At 53.3% G+C, this 20,863-nt stretch overlaps 8 protein-coding genes across 8 annotated transcripts in view; 4 read left to right on the top strand and 4 right to left on the bottom strand.

The window, feature by feature from the left end:
• Positions 1-191, bottom strand: part of PpBr36_07309 (uncharacterized protein) — a gene marked incomplete at both ends in the record, with an annotated part of 2,282 nt that extends 2,091 nt beyond the window's left edge. Inside the window, one exon of the mRNA XM_029894447.1 lies at positions 32-191. Coding sequence (XP_029748439.1) covers positions 32-191 — 160 coding nt within the window. The remainder of the gene's footprint in view (positions 1-31) is intronic.
• On the top strand, positions 10-769 carry PpBr36_07308 (uncharacterized protein; the record flags this gene model as incomplete). The annotated part of the gene is made up of 2 exons (XM_029894446.1): positions 10-332; positions 406-769. The coding sequence occupies 2 exons, from the start codon at positions 10-12 to the stop codon at positions 767-769; spliced, it is 687 nt and encodes a 228-aa protein (XP_029748438.1).
• A 1,404-nt stretch (positions 770-2,173) lies between these two features.
• PpBr36_07307 (uncharacterized protein) lies at positions 2,174-5,621 on the bottom strand (the record flags this gene model as incomplete). Its single annotated transcript, XM_029894445.1, has 4 exons — positions 2,174-5,195; positions 5,278-5,397; positions 5,467-5,506; positions 5,579-5,621. The coding sequence occupies 4 exons, from the start codon at positions 5,619-5,621 to the stop codon at positions 2,174-2,176; spliced, it is 3,225 nt and encodes a 1,074-aa protein (XP_029748429.1).
• An 881-nt stretch (positions 5,622-6,502) lies between these two features.
• PpBr36_07306 (uncharacterized protein) lies at positions 6,503-11,146 on the bottom strand (the record flags this gene model as incomplete). The annotated part of the gene is made up of 2 exons (XM_029894444.1): positions 6,503-7,492; positions 8,336-11,146. The coding sequence occupies 2 exons, from the start codon at positions 11,144-11,146 to the stop codon at positions 6,503-6,505; spliced, it is 3,801 nt and encodes a 1,266-aa protein (XP_029748428.1).
• Positions 11,147-11,595: 449 nt separating this feature from the next.
• PpBr36_07305 (uncharacterized protein) lies at positions 11,596-11,941 on the top strand (the record flags this gene model as incomplete). The annotated part of the gene is made up of 2 exons (XM_029894443.1): positions 11,596-11,627; positions 11,710-11,941. 2 exons carry the CDS (start codon positions 11,596-11,598, stop codon positions 11,939-11,941), a joined length of 264 nt encoding a protein of 87 aa, XP_029748264.1.
• Positions 11,942-12,912: 971 nt separating this feature from the next.
• On the top strand, positions 12,913-15,101 carry PpBr36_07304 (uncharacterized protein; the record flags this gene model as incomplete). Its single annotated transcript, XM_029894442.1, has 4 exons — positions 12,913-12,948; positions 13,012-14,384; positions 14,485-14,789; positions 14,860-15,101. 4 exons carry the CDS (start codon positions 12,913-12,915, stop codon positions 15,099-15,101), a joined length of 1,956 nt encoding a protein of 651 aa, XP_029748426.1.
• A 391-nt stretch (positions 15,102-15,492) lies between these two features.
• PpBr36_07303 (uncharacterized protein) lies at positions 15,493-16,257 on the bottom strand (the record flags this gene model as incomplete). The annotated part of the gene is made up of 1 exon (XM_029894441.1): positions 15,493-16,257. The coding sequence occupies one exon, from the start codon at positions 16,255-16,257 to the stop codon at positions 15,493-15,495; it is 765 nt and encodes a 254-aa protein (XP_029748433.1).
• Positions 16,258-18,684: 2,427 nt separating this feature from the next.
• Positions 18,685-20,391, top strand: PpBr36_07302 (uncharacterized protein; the record flags this gene model as incomplete). The annotated part of the gene is made up of 5 exons (XM_029894440.1): positions 18,685-19,155; positions 19,233-19,268; positions 19,351-19,452; positions 19,535-19,838; positions 19,943-20,391. 5 exons carry the CDS (start codon positions 18,685-18,687, stop codon positions 20,389-20,391), a joined length of 1,362 nt encoding a protein of 453 aa, XP_029748267.1.
• Between the last annotated feature and the right edge of the window lie 472 nt (positions 20,392-20,863).

The raw sequence follows: 20,863 nt of genomic DNA, 5'->3' as shown, positions 1-20,863 counted from the left end.
TCCTAGCTAATGTTCTTTCTGGGGGAGGAACCCCCCCGGCACGTCGACAGCGGTGGCTCGATAGTGATGCCTGCCACCGACATGGACCTGGACGACGTGCGTTGGATGTTCGAGACCAACGTCTTTGGCGTCATGGCCATGGTCAAGGCGTTCACGCCGCTCCTCATCGCCGCCAAGGGGCTCATCATCATGATCTCGTCCCTGTCGTCCGTCACGCCCTACCTCTTCGGCTCGGCCTACAGCGCCAGCAAGGGCGCGCTCAACTCGTACTCGAGAGGGCTGCGGATGGAGATGCGTCCCTTTGGCGTTCGTGTCATGGTTTCCATGACGGGGTAAGTCAACCGTTTTCTTTCTTTTCGGATCAGATCTCGTGATACTAACAAAACAAATCCCTCTCCCCCCCAGAACCGTAAGGTCTCTCAACAAGGACACGCAGGTGCACAAGCCGCTCCCGCCCGACAGCCTCTACCAGCGCATCAAGGACGTGTTCGAGTGGCGCCTGCGCTTCTCCCAGATCGACGGGACCGTCGACACCCGCAAGTTCGCCGCGCAGCTGGTGCGCAAGTCGCTGCAGCCCGAGTGGCCGATCCTGCTGCGGGCCTGGCTCGGCCGCCCGGACTGGTTCTGGGCCGGAGGCCTGGCCGGCCGCGTCTGGCTCGCCAGGACGCTCCTCGGCGAGTGGATCATCGACGTCCAGTGTTGGAAGAAGTTCAAGCTGTGGAAGCTCGAGGAGCTGGTCAAGCAGGACGAGGCCAAGAAGCTCAAGTGAGAATTGGCCCCGGGACGACTCTGGGAGAGATGATTTGTTTGTTTTTGTGTCTTGGTTCTCGTCTGTAGTTGCCTCGAAGCCTCGACCGCGTCCTCGTGCGACAACTGCTGCCGTGTCTGTATTCCAGGAGAATGCGGGGACTGTGTGTTTCTGTACACAAAGGACAAAAAGGTAGCGGCCGTATAATGTTCCACAAGATTCAAGACCTGACAGGGCTGCGGGTAGCCGGGTCTGGGCAGCACTCGTTCGTTTCCTGTACGCAAAACAACACGATACCGTGGCAATCCGAGCAAGCATTTCTTTGGATGGCGGCATGAGATCCCAGAGTAGACGCGTGAGAGTAATCGCATGGGATGACGGCAGTGCTTGGAATTCTGTATTCTACATGTGCCTGATCACCCATGAGCAATTTTGGGGACGCAGAGCAGCAAACAGGGCGAGAGGAGATGCCAAAGCAAGGGATAATAACAAAGACTCCTATTGTGTGGACGGAATGTCCAAATATTCTATACCAATCTACAACGACCAAAAACCACCCCGTGGATTGCAAGCATAAGCCTACATCACCACCACCACCCAACGGCGAATCAGAAGATCTGCCTATTATAACCAAAGTCAGTGAATGTTCAGACATCTTGGGCTTTGGATGCGATCAAAGTCGGGGGCTTGGTGTGAGCTTCAGAGAAAGTCGGTTTCATTGGAGCGTGACCTCCTCAATCCCGTCTTGAAACATTTTGGAAATTGGGATTTTGTCATCATATCGCTCGAGAGGGAGAGGGGAATGCTAGAGTACTTTGCTCTGCGCGCCTACTTACCTCTACGACAAAATAAATATACTGAGGACGATGCCAGCCAGGGCTATGTATGGTTGAGGAAACAAAGAAGCATTCAGTCGGGCGACCTGGAAGGAAAGAAATGCTGCAGAAAAAAAAAAAGCGCTTCTCAATGTGGGGAGTGGAGATTGGGGTTACGTAATCCAAGAGGAGTCTGTCTTCATTGACAAGCTCAGTTTATGCACGGTACGGGCCATCACGCCTATAGTATCCATCGCCATTCGGACAACGCTTGAAACCTGTAAATTAGAGACTAACGTCAAAGTGCCTATACACAGTTTGAAAAGTCTAGCCATAGCTATGAAACCGAAAACAATCCCATTCGCGTCACTTGATCACAGAAAATGTATATGTACAGCAAACTATAGAACAGAGAACAACAAAGACGCCTCGTACTCGATGCAGACTGACATGCCTCAGAAGCTTGTGAAATCCAACCACCGAATTCCTGGGCGCCAGACAGATACCGAGAGCGACAGTATCGCTGCACGGTCGAGCTCAGGGAGGATGGGAGGTGGACAAAGAAACCACAACAAACCAAACAAAACATAACCAAGAACAAAGTCATCAATCATCGCCAAATGACGCTGGGCCTAGGCGCAGAGGCACCATCCTTCCGGGCGGCGCCGTTCAGTGACCCCATGGCGGCGGTGCCGATCGTGATCCTCCTAGACTTGACCGGTACTTTATCGCCGCTGGGGCTGGTGATGCTGCTCTCTTGGCGGAGACTGCCGCCTAGGTTCATGCGACGTGCCTGGCCCGGCGTGAATGACCGGGCAAAGGACGACTGACCCAACCGGCCGTCGCTGTCGCTAGCAGTGGGCGAGCACGAGATGGGTGGGCTGCGCCGGCGCTCAGAACTATTGCGGCGTAGGCGCTGGTGGCGCGAGATGCCGTTTGTCGAGCTCGACAGCGATGTCGATGGGCCCGAATACGATGCCGAAGCCCGGTGCGAAGACCCGGTGGAGCCGGTTGACGAGATGCGGCGTGCTTTGGCGTTGGACGCAGCTGTGCCAGACATCAGCGACAACCTGTCCTTTCGCTTGACGTTGTGAATGGCCAGGCGGAGATTATCCTTGTCGATGGGTGTGTCCGATTCAGAACCAGAGGACGAGGCTTCGACTTTGCTGGGCGGTCGTGCACCAAGAGACGACGACAACGGCGTGTTCTCGTCTAGGGCAAGAAGGCTTGGAGACCGTGGGATGCTCGACTTTCTCATGCCGTACGGAGGAGGCGAAAGCATGTTTGACGCCTTTCCTGCGTCGAGAGAGCGCAGGGGAGATGGCCGTTCGCTGTCTGGGCTGGAAGCATAGTTTATCGGGTAGGGGATGCTAGATGGGGACCCGCCACCCAATGAGGATACCCGACCTTTGGAGAGGAAGCCTGCCTGGAACCTGTTTGGCTTAGCCGCCAGGCCAGAACCAAGACTGGTTGCTTCTGGGACAACCAAAGAAGGGCTCGAGTCGGACCCGACGTCTGTGTTGTCCAGGTATGACGGCATGGCCGGCGGCTGCAAATCTGCCTTGGTGGGAGTGTCGGTCGTCTCGGGGGAGGACTCGACCTTTTGCGGCGTCTTTGCAAAGTCGGCCAACGTGCCCTCCTCTGTCTCGTCATCACGCCAGCGGACAGATCTCCGGGAAGGCGACTTCTTCTTGACCGGTGTGAATGAGACACCCTTCCTTTGGGCACCTGCTTTCCGACGCCGGGGAGAGGCCTTCATCGGGGAGGCGAAGGCTTCCTGTTGAGCCTCGGACATGGCAACAAAAGCAGGGGCGGCCAGCGGTTTGACGTGCACATTGGAAAGCTTCTTCCGTTTCGGCGTTCCGCGCTTTGACGGCGAGAACCTCTCCACAGGCATAACAGATCCATCAGGCTTGACGATGTGGGACGTGGCAGAGATGCCAGTCTCGAGGAGGCGGTGGATGATTGTTTTGGCATGCGCCACTGCCTCGGCCTCTTCCATCTGCAACGTCGAGGACAATGAAGCAAGCATCTCGAATTGCGCACTCAGGAGCACCTGGACTGCGGCAGCATCGCCTGCTCTGTCCTGGTCGAGGACTTCTCTGTAAGCCTCCCGGATGAAGTTGGCCTTGAGAAGCTCTGCTTCCCTCGTGAGATTTGCAACCTCGCCATTGTCAACCACATCGTCTCCACTCGACAGCTGCGAGATGCTGTGCTGCAGCGCAGAATCGATGCTTCTCTCCCAGTTGGACCTCTCAATCTTCTGGTGGAGGTGCTGACGACTGTGCTCAAGCTCGGCAAGGACACCCTGTGCTGTTTTCCTCATGGCTGCCAGGCTGTCCGGCATTCCGGCCTCGTCCGATTTCGAGTCGCAGATGGCGTCGAAGGCGGCAATCCAAGCCGAAAGCTGCCCAATCCTCCTCTCGAACCCCTTTAGCCTCTTCATGTTGTTTATCTTGTCTCGCCTCTCCTGTGCCGAGTTCTCGTACGCCGAACGAATCCGTTGCATTCCCTCACGTGCCACTCCGTCCCGCTTCTCGAGTTGCTTGCGGAATTTGGCGTAGAAGATCTTTTCGGCATCCTTTTGCTGTGCCTTGAGCTCGTTGATCATGGCGATCTGTTCATCAATCTTGACCAAGAAGTCCTTGACATGGCGGTTTACGTTGAAGACGTTCCTGGTGACCTTGGTCTGGATGTTCTTTGCCCTGTTGGCGTACCGCAACGTGTTCTGGGTTTCGTCAAAGTGTGCGCTCGAGGGGCTGACGCAAACAATCATGACCGTCTTGCAGTTGCCTCCCAGAGAGAACTTGAGCAGTCGGGTGAGTTTGCTGTTACGATAAGGCACGTGGTTCTTCTTTCTAGGGTCGCAAAGCGCGTTGATACAGCTGCCCAGAGCAAGCAGCGACTTGTTGATGTTGGCACCTTCGATGAGCCTCTCGCCACGGTTCTTGGTCGCACTGGCACGTTCGCTGCCTGCCAGATCGATGATGCTCAGGGTGGCCATGGTGTGAGGCTCGTTCACGTCTGCATTTCGGTCCTTTTGGGCAATGTTGATCTGTAACACGGCGTGTGATCGTGACGATGTCGCATTGGCCTCGGTCGGGGATACTGTGCGGTATTCATTGCCCCGAACAATCATGTCCATAACCTCCTGCACGTCCTTTGGGTGGAGGCTCGTCAGCCCGGAGACGGAGACGCCCTGGTTCGAGTCCTCCCTCAGCATCAGCCCCTGCTTGCTGCCACCGGGGACTAGGAGATCGCGAATCGTCTCGTTGTAGATCTCGAGGTAAGAAAGTGACAGCTCCGTGACCTTTTCGTCGCTCCTCTCCTCTATCTTCTCGAAGAGCTCCTGCATGGTGAGGAAGATGATGCCAGGTTGTGCTGCCGTCCCGGTGATTGTGTGAGTCTTTCCACATCCTGTGGCGCCATAGGCAAAAACTGTGGCATTGTAGCCGTCCAAGACGCTATCCAGGAGCGTTTTCGTTGTTCCCTCGTACACTTCCGTCTGTGACACGTTGTCGTCGAATATCCTGTCGAAGGCGAAGACCTGATCTTTGACCTTTTTGCCGGCGCATGGCACCACGGAACGGGAGAACTTCTGCACGGGGTTGTCTTCTGGGGGATCGAAAACGCTGGAAGGAGAAGGCAAGTAAGTTAGCATGATTGGTGCCTTGGGAGGTGATGAGGTCTTGTGTGTGTGTCCGGAAACCTTACAGGCACCTGTCGTCCACGACTTTGATCACAGATCTGAGGCCATGCTGCTTCAGTTTTGGTGTCGGCGCTGCGGCTAACGAGCCGTCACCGAGGAATAATGTGCCATCGTCGTTCTTGATCCTGTCGAGATATTAGCAGCTTGCCGAGACGCGAAGTGTTCTGGTCGAGCGAAAGAAAGGTAGCTCTTACAATTGCGCCGCCTCGCGTATTGTGAACGGCCGCACTCGCACTGCACAGCATGTAAGGGTCAGTCAACAACCCGCAAACGCGCGAATGAGACGACAGTAACGCGAGAACTAACCTGCGACTGTGATAGAAGATGCGCCTGGGTCTGCGCGGCTCATGATGACGAGACGCCAGTAAATTTGCTAAATTGAAAAAAAGTCGAATCTCGTTCCAGCGTAAAACAAAAAAAAAAATAGGCCGTAGGCTCTATTTGGTGGCGATGGTTGTGTTTCAAGCCAAAGATTCGTTGGGCGCTTTGTTGTGAATGCGCATATAAACAAACACTGAGCCCAGGGTTGAGATGGAGAAAATAAAAAAAAAAGGTGATGCGGAAAAGTAGGTAGTGAAATTATAAACGCAGCACTGCTTATCGTCTAGAACAAACCTAGGAGAAAAGATTGTATTGTCGATTTGTCTCAAACCAGTGCTTTCTGGTGAGCTTTTCTGTTTTGTCGCTGAAGTTGCAGGTTGTGATTGACGTGTGAGCATGCTGCGTCAATTTACAAAAGGCTGTGAATTCAGGTGCTTGGGTCAGTTGGGTGGAGTTCGCGGCGCTGGATGACACGCCCAGGAAGCAGGTAATGTTTTGGTTGGTATGTCGGTTGCCTGGACGACGACTGTTAGCCCCGTTAGGACCTGCAGGTTACCCACCAGCCACCCAAGGCAAGCCAGGGAAACGCACGGTGCGGCAGTTGTCCCCCACGTTCCATCCAATCCATCAAATCCCGTCCATTCAAACCCTGGCGTCGTTTGGTCTGGCTATTTGGCAATACAAAACAAACAGCCCTGTTATTGTTGTTGTTTATTGTGACTTTGTATAACCCCGGCCCCGACCCAACCAAAAGATTGACAAGCCTTGTCATGGGTCGCCTTTGGGGAGCGAAATGATGATCTAGGGTCGGCCACATGATTATTGTTTCGTTTTTACTGGCGCCATCACCTGCCCTTGTCCAGTTGTCCGCCCGTGTTCACCCTTCCCCCTCGCCCCCTCCAGGCCAGACTAGAGCTTCTCCTTCATCGCTGGTCGCTTGAGGATCTCATCTCGCGCAGCCACTTCACCATACATCGGCCCTGCCCTCTGGAAATCCACCAATACAACCTTGTCCGTGACACCTTTCGGCTTCGTCAGACTGAGGATCACCTTGCCCCTCCAGACCCCCGCAGATTCGGAATCCACATCGTCGGGCAGCGCCGTGACCTCGGGCGTGATGACCTTGTCCGCCCAGGGCACGCCGTCCTCGGGCGTGGCTTTCAGGTAGGACACGAGCGACTCGCGCCCCGCCGACAGATCCCTCGGCCCCGCGTCAGGCTCGGGTTGCAGGTGGTCAGCCACCAGTGATAACAGGTAGATCTGCGGCGGAAAGAGCACAATCTCGCCGAGGCGCACGCGCCGCAGCCACTCGCGCGGTGGGGCAAATACCGCCTCGGTGTGCTCGAGGCCGCCGTCCGAGGTCGGCACGTGCTTGACCGAATCGGCCTTGGCCTCCAGTGGCAGTAAATAAATGTACATTTGCGTGTTGAAGCGCCTGGCCATCGGCTTGGGCGTGATCCAGCGGGTGCAAGCGAATAGGTTGCCCGTATCTGGGACGCCGCCGGTGGAAGCCAGCCAGTCGTCAAACTTGATTTCGTTGCTGTGCACCTTCTTCCGGCCGAGCTCCCTGTCCGTATCCGATAATTCAAGGAGCCGCTTTTGGTTTGCGTTGTCCACCGCTAGAAGAATTCCGCTTTCCTCAAATGTTTCGCGGATGGCTGCCATGCGAAATTCGGGACAGTCACCTTCCATTTCTGTAGTCATCCCCGGCTCGTGGAATTTGGATAGATTGCCACCGGGGAAAACATATGCGTCCGGAAAGGCACTCGACGTTGCCGTCCGCCTGAGCAGCAGCACTTCATTCTGAGGTGAAATCAGGACAATACTGGCCTCAACGGTCAGCGTCGTGGATTCGAGCCAGGAACTTGGTTTCTTGCCCTCAGGCCAAAGTTCCGCCCTCTAGAGGGTGCACCATGAATCCGATGAAGGGACTCGTGTGGCTCTAGAGATGTTGCCTACCTTGAGCTTGGCTTCGCTGGTGCAGGCCCATTGCGCGGCCCCTTCTTGTTTTCACCCATTGTACTATACCAACGATGAAATCCAAATCCTGGTCCTAGATTCTTTAGTATATGTTTCTTACTGCAATTGAGCGGTTGGTGCTGAAAACCAATGCGTGATGCTTTTTCAAGAGTGAAAGAAAAGCGATTCCGACGCGTATTAATCGCTTTTGATGGAGGCGCAAGTTTTTGTGGCAAGCATGACTCGAATACGATGTTACGACCTAGTCGCACCAAATTGCATTGGACCGTATTCATTGCATGAATGGCTCTAGTCGATATTTGATTGTTCCTCGGCTTCCCACCTTGTTGATAGCTGAGCGAAGGGATGATCTTGTGAGGGGGAGCAGCTGTGACATCAAGTAGCCGAGGCTTGTTGGAGCTAGCGTGCGGGTCTAGTATGGCAATCGACACTAAAATTGGACAACGCAATCAACCTTAAACTCCGGGGTGGAAACACAGCAAGCAGTAAACCATGCAGAAACCCATCAAATATTACGGATAGTTGGGCATTTCCAAAAGTTTGTTAGGCCAAAAAAGAGAGAAAGAGAAAAAATAAAAAATTTAAACAATAGTCAGCATGGCAGCAAGAGGAGGCCCTTTATCGAATGTTATGTAATAGCATGCCTTGACAACCATGAATTACCCCTAATTTAGCGAAATAATCTTCAGTTCGCTGCGTCAAACTTCGTCATAATCTTTTTCTCTCCTTTCCACGATAACTCATGCGCCACAAACAACAAACGCTCTTGCTTTCGCACCACATCTTGACATCAGTAGGCGCAACCTCGCCATCGTAGCCTACGCGGTCCAACTGCCCAGCGTTTAGCCACGCCGCCAGATCCTCCAGAACGATTGGGTCATACATCAGCATTTTTTCGTGCCATGATGGTTTCGCGGGATCTGTCGACCGTGGTGCACTCTTCACCGCACGTGTGATGCATAGGAACAGCTCGGCCTGCTGGGCAGTAGGGTTAGCCGCCAGCGACATTGTCGTGTCTTCTCCTATCGAGACGTCGACGCCCTTCTCTGGGGAAGAAAACACTGGTTCCGGGGACAACGATGGACTAGGAGAAAGCCCAGCCTCGCCATCCGAATCCAGAATCTCCACCATCGGTTGCGTTGCTGCCTTTTTACGACGCCGAGGCGTTTGGACAGCGGCAACTCCCGTGGGTTGCACAGACGCCGAGATGCTCTGTACTCTTTCCGGACTACACTCCCCTTGTGAGTTCTTCTTGGGTCTGCCACGGGGTCGTTTGACTGGTGTCGTGGCTTCAATTGCTGCTATGTCACCAGATGCTCCGGCGCTGTTTTTTCTCGGTCGGCCTCTAGGCCTTTTGGTCGGCGACTTTGCCGCAGCCGCAGCCGTACTTGTCTTCCCGCGAGGCCCGCGAGCGGCCGATGTTTGGCTCGTAGTGGAAAGGGCACTAGATTGGCCTGCGGCAGCCGTTGCCCCGGCTTTGCTCTCCCAGCACTGATTCAGTAGCGCGATCATAGCGGATCGTTTCTTAACTGACTTGAAGCCGTAGTTGGAAACCTGCTTTGACAATTGGATATCTGTCATAACCTCATAATTGGGCCGAGGAATAGCGGTCTCTTCGGTTACGAACGGTCTAGGCGGTGGGGGTATCTGATAAGCCTGCTGATTACTTGGAGGAGGTTCATTGTCTGAATCACCATCTGATGCGACTATAGAGGATTCCGCAGTGTTTTCACGTGTTGGAACCATTGTAATTTTAGCAGGTATGGGTGGTGTTATACACGCAAAATGTATAGATTTTGAGGTCTGGGTTTTTGATGCGTGCCCAGCTGAGTTGGTTGATTCTAAATCTGGAGCATGTGGTTTTGAAATGTCAATTTCAGTGGGATCGAGGTTGACCGTTGAAATTCGTCTGTTCTCGGCACCCTTAGGTTCAGACCTGATGGGGCTTTTCTGCATCTCTGCACGAACTATAGCGTCGGGATCATCCGGGAAAGCGGGAGAGTCGACCAGATCAATGACTTCGATGTTCATAAGATCGCCCTCTTCACCACGGGCTCCGGCATTCCACAGTTTTCTACCCTCTGTCGCTGCTGTTATAGGACTCGCGAACGGATCGTCGCTCAAGTCGTTTGACTGCTTGAGCGCAGCGTGAAGGTCTCTCAAAAAAGTCGGCGAATGCTCTTGGGCCAATTGGCTGGAGGTCCCAAAGACAAAGTCTTGCCGTGCGGATTGGTCAATTGCCGACAAAGGAGACAAGAGCACCTGGCCACGCCCTTTTGGCTTTCTTTTTCTTTCCGGATTTCGTAGCCTGGAGTCTGGATGACAATGTTGAAAGACTTGCTCCCCTTGCCCTTCAAGATAACTTGTGAGGGTTCCCCTTTTGGATGGGGCATTTGACTGCTTGCCCTCAGTTGTGTATGCTGCTGTCGCAAGATCCGTGATGGTCCTTGGTTTCTTTTTTGGTGCCTTTGACTTGACCGGAGATGTTTGGTTGTGGATTTTACTATCATTCGGAGGCCCGACAAGTTGTATCACTTTTCGTTTCTTGATTACTTCTACCGGTGGGGCGAGTTCTCTGCTTGGAGAATCTGTTCGTCTTGTGACCTGTTCTACGGGATAGGCAAACTTGTCTTGTAGTGTAAGGAAAACGTCCTGGAGAGCTGCCGGAGCGGCCGAAAGCGTACTGTCCAAAGTTGAGGTGACTTCCTTGGAGCTTGATGAGGCAGGGCAAAGACCCGCCGTCTCAGTCTCACGTGGGGGTGTCCAATCCAAGCGCCTGGCGACTGCCGGCTCCAGGGTAAATAGCTGCTCCTCGGGAGCATCGTCGGGGACTGTAATGGGTTCTGGCGCAGTCGGCGCGTCATCAGGTACAGCAAAGTGCTTACTTACAGTCTCGGCTTTCTTTTTCCGTGAGGCTGCTGTTGATGTTTTCCGCACTTTTGACTTGGTCACTTTGTTTGGGGCAGAAGCTGTGACCTTTGCTGATTCCGTAGCGCTTGTTACCGCAGGTGCAGTCGTATCGGCCACTTCCTGAACGCCAGTAATCTCAGGATTGGCAGTTGTTCTTGGCGAAGGGGATTTAAAAACTTTCCAAGACTGACTTTTTGTTGGCGTTGTGACCCCAGTAGCAGCATCCTCTGCAACCGTCTCCTCTTTTCTCCCGCTTGTTTTCTTGTTCACCCCATTCGCAGTTTTCCGAGCCTTTCGCTTCTCAGGTTGATGTTCCAATACATGGACTGGGGGATCTGCCGAGAGATCAACGACCTCAGGTGAATCTCTTTGTTTTGGCTTGGCTTTTGCTCTTACCCTCGGCGGAGGCAGGGTTTCAAGAGTGTCGGCTTGTTCTGCTTGCGCTGATTGTAGCAGCTTCGCCGCAGTGGTGAAGGTTGGTGTCACAGTTGCGGGTATCGAGGCGGCGCTGCTGCCAGAATGAAGCGGCTTTGGCTTTTTCGCATAGCGCGAGACCAGCTCATTAATCGAAGGCAGATCAGGAGAAGAGGAGATCAGTGTTGTGTACAAGTCCGGCCTAGCTTGACTTGGAGGCGATGACGGGAGAAAGCGGGGCGTGGTCATTGTCGAAAGTTGACGACAACAGGCCGGACACATCCGCAGTGCGCATTTTGGCATAAATGCGATGGTACGTCGAGAGAACGGTGATATGTTCAGGTCAACGAATTAAAGTCGATGCCGCCTTGGGCTAGACGCTTGCCACCGAGTTTAGGCGGGGTTTGACCGAGACTAATGGACAACGAATTGAGCGCGTCAATTTCGCAGCTAATGTTTTCTGGCAACAGGAATGATCCGCGCGGTCACCTGATTCTAGGTGGGGCATTCATGGGTCGAGGATTTAGCAAGGCTGATCACGTGCAGACAAGCCAAAGCTGCCGCAACCCCCCACACGAGGTTGGCGAAAATTAGAGGCGAGCATCGAAAAGCACCCTTCAAAGTCTCTATCACCACCCATTTTTCGCGACAGCATCCATCCTCGACCCCAACGACAAACAACCTAAAAATCTGTCAAAATGGAGAACGACAAGGGAGAGATCGTCGACCTGTGAGTTTCTCACACCCTTCAGCCACGAGCTGACCGACGCACACGACAAAATTTACTAACAACCCCTCGCCCCAAATAACAGTTACGTCCCCCGCAAGTGCTCGGCCACCAACCGCATCATCAAGGCCCAGGACCACGCTTCGGTCCAGATCTCCATCGCCAAGGTTGACGAGAACGGCCGTGCCGTCCAGGGCGAGAACCACGTCTACGCTCTCTGCGGTTTCGTCCGCGCCATGGGCGAGGGTGACGATTCCCTGAACAGGCTGGCGCAGAGGGACGGTCTCCTCAAGAACGTCTTCAGCGCTGTCCGATAAATCACACGACTGGGCAGGTTAGGCGATGAGGAATGGGCATGAATTGGTGTGTTTGGATCGCTTGGATTCCGAGGACTTACAAATGACCTAGCCTTCAGGGACTAACTCTATCGACTTCACAGGTTTTCTTTGGGTCATCGAGCATTTCTGAACGGCGAATATCAGGGATTCGGAAAATGAAATTAAATTTCGTACGATAGGACTGCGGACTTGGAGTCGACGGTTCGCTTGAGATACTGAATGAGACCGTGATTTTTGCTAAGGCAACAAATGGGACCAACGAACACGATGCGGTACCTGCGAAATTGTGACGAATTGGTTGCTCCTTCAACCAACAACGGCTGGAAAAGAGTCGCGGATGCACCTCCGGTGACCGTATACATCCCTTGACTCTGGGCTACCACGATAGCTCCATGCCGCAGATTGACTCAAGACCTTGAAAAAGCCGTGGCCTAGAAGTCTTTGGTCATGGTACAGATACGGGCCTTACACTGGACTGAAGGAAGCCTAGTGGCGTGGTAACCTGGTGGAAGAATAATTCATTTCTGGATTCCAAGTCAAGCTGCAAATGCTTGCTAGGTAACACCTAAAGAAACATTGACCAACTTATTTGGGGGCATGTGCAAGAGGTGATTTTCGCTACTTGATTGGTGTTGGGTTGCAAGCGCAGCCTCTTATCCAGGTCCTGATGAGCCCATAACTCTATTGAGGAGCTGTGGCGTTTCTTCGCAAAGCGCCAGCCCTTTCAAGTTCGGACCATTGGTGGGTGCTGCTACCGATCCTGGAAAGTGCCTAAAATACAGTAGGTGTGGAGTGGGCTTTGTTGCACCTATCATAGCGCACAAAGGATCTGGGTCAACCCCTGCATTTACTAGATGGCACGCTAGGAAAGGTTCAGATCGGTCGATTCGATCTTGAGATCCCTTATGATGTAAACCAGATCGGACATTACAGCGGAACAGGCACAGAACATGCCTAATCTTGTCTCTGGCATGGATATGCCCCCAGTAGGTCGACAGAGGATTATGGATGCCGCTTCGTGCTTTCTTGTACTGTACGGTCGCAAGTAGGATCGTGTTTTGATCACTGAACTTTCATGCCGCCCGCAAATGTTTAGAAGACTACCGTCCACAGGTTATGTCCAGCGTCTCCTAAATTCTCCTATATGTTTACCCAAATGTTCACTTGCCCCGTTTAAAACCATGGCCCCAAGGAACCAGAAGCGCAAGGCCGCTTCCCCTGGCGACAGCAATGGCGCCGACTTTAAAAAGATCAAGACAGAGAGCGTTGAACCAACCTCGACGTCAGACCCTTTAAGACGCCCTCACCCTTTCTACAAGGAGTCAGAGGAAAATGGAATCGTCCTGCGGGAGTTTTACCCACATGAGATGAGCAATGATCGCGCACGCGCCTACAACAACGATGAGATCCCCCGGCCGATTGAGGATCTATACCAGGCCATGTCGCAAACCCACCCCATCCGCCAAAAGGTCAAGGTCAAGGGTGCGGTGGTGCACTGGTTCAAGATGGATCTCCGTGTGGCGGACAACACCGCTCTGCGGTTGGCCAGCGAAAAGGCCAAGTCCGCGGGCGTTCCCCTGATTGGGCTCTACACGGTCAGTCCCAAGGACTGGGAAGCGCATCTGAGAGCGCCTGTCAGGGTCGACTTCACCCTGAGGAGTCTGGAGGTGCTCAGGCAGGACCTGGCCAAGCTTGACATTCCTCTTCACGTGGAGACTGTGGAAGACAGGAGAACCATGAAGCAAAGGGTGCTCTCGCTGATGGAGGAATGGGACGCAAGCCATTTATACGCCAACATGGAGTACGAGGTCGATGAGCTGCGGCGCGAGGCAAACCTGGTGAGACTTCTTGCAGAGAACGGCAAGTCCATGGAGGTGGTGCACGATACCTGTGTCGTTCCTCCCGGCAAGCTGCAAACTGGCACGGGGAAACAGTACGCCGTTTACTCGCCATGGTATCGCGCATGGCTGAAGCACTTGTCGGGCGACCCAGAGCTGCTCGAGCCCCTGGAGCCACCACACAAGAACCCTGCCGTTGCTAGAGAGAGGTTCTCCCACCTCTTTGACAGCAAAATACCAGCGGCGCCAAAGAGCAAGCAGATGAATGAAGATGATCGGGAAAGGCTTGCAGCGATGTGGCCGGCCGGTGAGCACGAAGCTAAAAAGAGGCTGGGTGCCTTTATCAAGCGCAGAATCGATGGCTATGCGGCGAAGCGCAACTTTCCGGCAGACGACGGGACGTCCTCAATCTCGGTGCATCTTGCGGCAGGGACGCTCAGCGCGCGCACGGCAGTCCACCTTGCACATGAAGCCAGCGGTACGAGGAAACTCGATGGTGGCAGCCAGGGAATCCAGACTTGGATAAGCGAGGTAGCATGGCGTGACTTTTACAAGCATGTTTTGGTAAATTGGCCCTACGTTTGGTGAGCTCTTTATTTTTTTATTTTTCCTCTTTCACTTCCCTTTCTCTCGGCCCCTGGCAGAACTTGGTAGTCTAACCCGGGCTGGCTTATGTCTCCACAGCATGAACAAACCGTTCAAGCCCGAGTACTCCAACATCGCATGGTCCTACGACACGGAGCACTTTGCTGCTTGGTGCGAGGGCCGTACGGGCTTCCCAATCGTCGACGCTGCGATGCGGCAGCTCCGGGGGATGGGGTGGATGCACAACCGATGCCGCATGATCGTGGCGTCGTTTTTGGCAAAGGACCTCCTCATAGACTGGCGCATGGGTGAGCGGTACTTTATGGAAAACCTGGTCGACGGCGACTTTGCGAGCAACAATGGCGGATGGGGTTTTGCAGCAAGCGTTGGTGTCGACCCGCAGCGTAAGTTGCTTTGTCGCCACCACCCATGTTCTTTGAATCTTGTGCTCTAATTATGCTAACGCGACGGCAGCATACTTCCGCGTGTTCAATCCCCTGCTTCAAAGTGAAAAGTTCGACCCCGATGGAGAGTACATCCGGAAGTGGATCCCGGAGCTGAAAGGCATCAAGGGGAAAGCCATTCACGATCCGTACGGCCGGGGATGCGGGATTGAGGCGAAGAAAAAGGGGTACCCTAAACCTTTGGTTGACCACAAGGGATGTCGTGAGAGGGCGTTGAAAGCGTACAAGGAGGGCATTTCTAAGGAGATGTAAGATTTGTAGGCGGTCGAGGCAAGCATGCAGCCTTGGATACCTCACTCATGTAGATCATGAACTCGACCATTAGGTACGAAACTACATATTTTGTACAAAACTGATATAATTCATTACATCTTTGTTTAGTTTGATGGACAGGAAACCAACTTAATCCAGGCAGTATTTCTATCAGGGGAGTCTTTAGCTTGATATTCAGATACGCAGATGTTTATTGTACGGGTTAAACACATTTTTATTTCAGTTGGTTAGTATGTCCTTATGTTTCCTGTCACTCTCCTGTAAGTGACCGTACACTAAACCTTGAAGGACACGTACGAGGGGAAGAGGCAAACCGCTTCCCAAAAGTTCCACCAGCGGTAGGATCTCTCCCGCGTTGTCACTTGAGGGGCTAACCCATATGAGCGCGGGACAGTTTACGAATATCACGAACGTCGTTGGTGCTGGTAGCCGTGGTGGACACGGAGTTGCTACGAGTGCCGCGGGGGATGGGAACCGTGCGCGAGTTCCGGTTTTCACCCTGAGCAGAGGCTCCAGGCGAGATCTCCCGAAGCTGCGTTAAGCCGGTGGGAGAAGCGCTGCCGTCGCGGGCCACACGGGCAGCGGGTACGACAACGCTGCCGGGAGCAGCAAGATCGGCCGGCTCGTATCTGCGAGACCAGCGAGCGCGACCGCGGGCCGCGGCGGGCTGATCCTCGACGTCCAGCGCAGCCTCGACGTCGCGCACCGGCCTCGCGGTCCTAGACCTGTTGCCTCCGCGTCCCGAGCGGCGCGTCTTGTGCCTCGAGGCCTTGACGCGCGCCTTGTCCCTGGCCCTCCTCCTCAGCAGCGCGACTTTGGTTATGGTCTGGGTGTGTCTGTAAGCAAACGCGCAGAGGACGGTGGTGACAACCAAGAGGGCGAGGACGCCAGTGGCGATGCCGAGGATGCCGCCCGTGCTGAGGTACGTACCTGGCATCAAGGTTGGATTCACGATGCCCTTGGTGGCCGTCGCCGTGGCGGGTACCGTTGGGGTACTGCCGCCGGTGCCGGGGATGGGAGGAGCAGCCAACCCAGCAGCGTTTGGATCTATGGCCTGAGCCGTCGGGTATGCGTCGACACTGGAGATGGTGGCTGCAGCCATAAAAGATATGGATGCGATCCTAGAGGAAATCATGACTGGGGGTGTTAGTTGAGGGGCTTTGTAGGACTTACTGGTAAGTTTCGCAGAGGGTTTTTGCTTCTTTCGGGGTTTTGCCTGAGATCTACAGCAGCTCTCTCAAATGTCTTGAAGATGATCAAAGGTGCCAACAGGGCCGTGTCTCGATGGCGCTATTTGAAGTTTTGTTTTTTTCAAGATCAATGAGAATAGCAAAGATAAAACGGCCTTTAAGAGAAAGATCGGTATTGGTCTTTAAGTAGATCATGGAAGCAAGTAATGACAATGATCTTGTCAACATTCGATGTCCTTTGTCCTCCATTGTTATATTTTCGAAAATATTGATCTTTGTTTTAAGTGATCAAAGTCTCTTCTTTTCTTTGTCCGGCTTTTGATGATTCCTGCATTGCTTCATACAATGCACCTTCATACGATGCACCGCGCCATTTGAAAAAAAAAGGAAAAAAAAAACATGAAATTGTTTGTGAAAATAGTCTGCCTTTGGATCTGGGGAGGTGGGTATATAGCAATTTCAACAGTGTTGCACAGCATAGTTCCTCGTCAAGTGAGGCTACCAGAACACGGGAATGCTAAGCCGAAAATTGATACAGCCAAGACGGACAAGCTCTTGGTACACATAATCTATAGCTTGTTTCGCTGTCGATCCTTCTCTTGTGGGATTTTCATCTGTTTGTAAATGAGATCCCACCCGTTCTGCATAACGCCGCTTGGATCTGGGTCACTTATATTCTCAATAAAGCTTATTCGAACGTGCCAAAGCTCTTTTGCGGCCATGAGCTTTTGAGTGTCGAGGCATTGCATCACTTTATGAAGACCTCATCAAACCGCTTTCCCCTTCCCCACGTCCATTAGACACCAGTCCACCCAACGGGCGAAGAACACAGTCAGGTTCCCTCCCTACTTGGACCCTTACTTTGCCCATGCTCACCGGCCGATGCTCGAGACTACCAGCTCGCCTGGAACTTGGGGCCGTAAAGCCGTTAGTGATCCGTCGCTTGATGCAAAAGCCAGCAATCCGAACCACAGATTTGCTCAAATGTGCTCTGCCAGGTCTCTAGCAATGTCCAAGAGTTTCCAAGCCTGGCCAAGGAAGCGGTCCGTCCGGAGAATTGAAAGGGGAGAAATATGCGGGGGAGCCCATCAGCAGATCTGATCGCAAAGGGTTCGGAATTCCTACTCCGGCATATTTTGTCTGCAAGGGGAGTTTGGGGTTGATCTGGTGGCGGGACGTCACTTAATGTCAAAGCCCTCCACGCGAACTGTCCGGGCCATGCCGGTGTCGGGGCTGGTGGTATTTATTACAAGGCCAGGATGGTGCTGGCAGAGTCGGGTCTCTCAGGTCCAGGTCTAGAATACCCCGGAATCACTTTTGGGTAGTATCTATGATCCCATCTATCATAGTACCATGGGCTGCACCCGGCGGGGTAGCTTCCGTTTTCCAATCCTGGAAAAGCCGCCAATCGCCTGTACCTGCCCAAAACTTGGTTCGTCCTGATCCTGGGATCCCACCACCAATCAAAGCGGGAAAAAAATCAACTTTTTAAAATTTTTATTATTTCATGTTTTACCTGAGGGCGATGTGGGAGTGCTGAGGCGAGGCAAGACTCCAACTTGCGCTAGTATTCCTGGCGCATCCTGGGCGAAGCTTGTCCTATTCGCTTGTTTCCGCTTTAGTTTCCACCAAATACTACTGCACATTTATTTGACACCTGCTGCACGAGTGATCAAGACGCCATACAGTACTTTTCCTACTCGAATATACAGCAAGATCAACCAAGACTGATCACCATAGTATGTAGACTGTCTCAAACTAGGTACTCAACCACGCAGTATATCATTGACGGAAATATGGCCCTGTACTCGACAGAATGGAGCACAAGATCCTCACACCTCAATAGACCATGGCTCAGTCCAAGTACACTATGCCTTCGCTGCAGCCCACCCCCTGCCCTAGAAAATGACTTCAACCCAAGCTAATCGGAATCCAAATTGCTACAGGGTTGGACGATGGATGGTACCGTCCGGGGCAGTCCGCTGCCTTTTCCGGGCTAGTTCTTGGGGCGATGGCACTTTGTATCTTGTAAATTTGTAAATTTTGGAGCTTCCCTTCCAATAACTCTATCGAGACGCCGGCCCGAAATCCGTCGTCAACAAAATTGAAAAACCGGGGCGCTTGTCCGTAAGTGACACGGGCATGACCGCCGTCTTTGCCATTGCCGCAACCAGAAGACTTGATTGTTGCTTGGACGGTCCGACGTGCCAAAAGATCATGTTATAAATGGAGATCCCTCCCACATTCTCGGTGTGCTGATTCAACATGGCGAAACTCATGGCGTTGCTCAGTCCTGTTCGACCTCCTGCCTGAAGCTCTCCCCTCTGACATCACATAACGGATCCCTCCCGTCTTTACAACCTCAAGACAACATGCTCCGCAAGATCACAACTCTCGCGGCCCTGGTCGGTGTGGTTAGGGGTCAGGCGGCATGCAGCCTCACCGCCGAGACGCACCCGTCTCTTACCTGGCAAAAGTGCAGCTCCGGCGGCTCCTGCAGCAACGTGGCTGGGTCCGTCACCATTGATGCGAACTGGCGGTGGACGCACACCACGAGCGGCTACACGAACTGCTACACGGGCAACAAGTGGGATACATCCATCTGCTCGACCAACGACGACTGCGCTTCCAAGTGCTGCGTCGATGGAGCCAACTACCAGCAGACCTACGGTGCTTCCACCAGCGGCAACGCCCTCACCCTGCAGTACGTCACCCAGAGCTCTGGCAAGAACGTCGGGTCCCGTCTGTACCTCCTGGAGTCGGAGAACAAGTACCAAATGTTCAACCTGCTTGGTAACGAATTCACCTTTGACGTGGATGCCTCGAAGCTGGGCTGTGGACTTGTAAGTGATGTCCATGATCCCCTGATAAACCCCATTCAGGTTGAGGGCGAGCATTAACCTTATTTATTTGGTAATAGAATGGAGCTGTTTACTTTGTCTCCATGGACGCAGATGTAAGTACCTACCTACCACCTTTGGATCGGCGAATCGTTATTTCGAGCTTGCTAGCTGACCATTTTCGATGTTTTTCTTTAGGGCGGTCAAAGCAAGTACAGCGGCAACAAGGCCGGTGCAAAGTACGGAACTGGCTACTGCGATTCGCAATGCCCGCGTGATCTGAAATACATCAACGGCGCTGTAAGTTTTCCGGACAGATACCAGAGAATGCTTTTGATGTATTCACGCATACATGCTGACAGCAGGGTTGCAACATGAGTAGGCCAATGTCGAGGGCTGGACGTCGTCCACTGGTGATGCCAACTCGGGAGTCGGCAACATCGGCTCTTGCTGCGCCGAGATGGACATCTGGGAGGCCAACAGCATCTCCACTGCCTACACCCCGCACCCGTGCTCCAACAACGCCCAGCACGCATGCAAGGGTGACGACTGCGGAGGTACTTACTCCTCGACCAGGTACGCAGGCGACTGTGACCCGGATGGATGCGACTTCAACTCCTACCGCCAGGGGAACCGCACGTTCTATGGCCCAGGATCCAACTTTAACGTGGACTCGTCCAAGAAGGGTAAGCAAAGCTGAGACAACCTTTTTTTTTCTTTTTCTTTTTTTTGTTCGTAAGCCACACCAGCCTTCACAAGAGCAGTTGCTGACCATGGCCTTACAAAACAGTCACCGTCGTCACTCAGTTCATCTCCTCGGGCGGCCAGCTCACCGACATCAAGCGCTTCTACGTCCAGAACGGCAAGGTGATCCCCAACTCGCAGTCGACCATCACGGGTGTCACGGGCAACTCGGTCACGCAAGACTATTGCGACAAGCAAAAGACGGCGTTTGGCGACCAAAACGTCTTCAACCAGCGCGGTGGGCTCCGCCAGATGGGCGATGCCCTAGCCAAGGGCATGGTGCTCGTCATGTCCGTCTGGGACGACCACAACTCCAACATGCTGTGGCTCGACTCGACCTACCCCACCGACTCGACCGCGCCTGGCGCCGCGAGGGGCTCCTGCTCGACCTCGAGCGGCAAGCCGGCCGACGTGCAGTCGCAGACCCCCGGTGCGACGGTCGTCTACAGCAACATCAAGTTTGGGCCGATCGGCTCGACCTTTAAGGCTTCGTAGATTCGATGTGCGACGTCTGCTGGGCAAGGGGAAACGCGTTGCAGTGTGTCCTGCGGATACTGTTGAGAGCTGCTGTGGACGGGCTGATTTGAACCTTTGTAAATATCCTGTTCAGAATTGAATTGAAAGCGAATATGATTTCGGATTCCATGCTGGGACGCACGTCTTTGGTATTGCGTATACTATCCTTTTTTTTCGTTGGCCCGCGACTGGATTCTGGATTGAATGATGAAGTTGGTGTCGGTATAAGATGTACACATTATTTGAATACTATTGTATATGCCTTCAAAAGCCCATTAGCCTGTTGGAGATGAAGCAAGCAGAAAGATTGTAGAGATGCTCATTAGTCTTCCCGTTGTATATAACCGAAACTGGAAATGTTTGCGCGTTGCTGACGAGTGAAAAGACACTGGAGACGATCCAGTGGTAAACCAGTAAAAAATCAAGCACCGTGCGTAGTAGGTTTTTTTTT

Source organism: Pyricularia pennisetigena, chromosome 1 (assembly GCF_004337985.1).
Source record: "Pyricularia pennisetigena strain Br36 chromosome 1, whole genome shotgun sequence".
NCBI classification, from domain to species: domain Eukaryota; kingdom Fungi; phylum Ascomycota; class Sordariomycetes; order Magnaporthales; family Pyriculariaceae; genus Pyricularia; species Pyricularia pennisetigena.
This window is presented reverse-complemented; position numbering and strand designations above follow the sequence as displayed.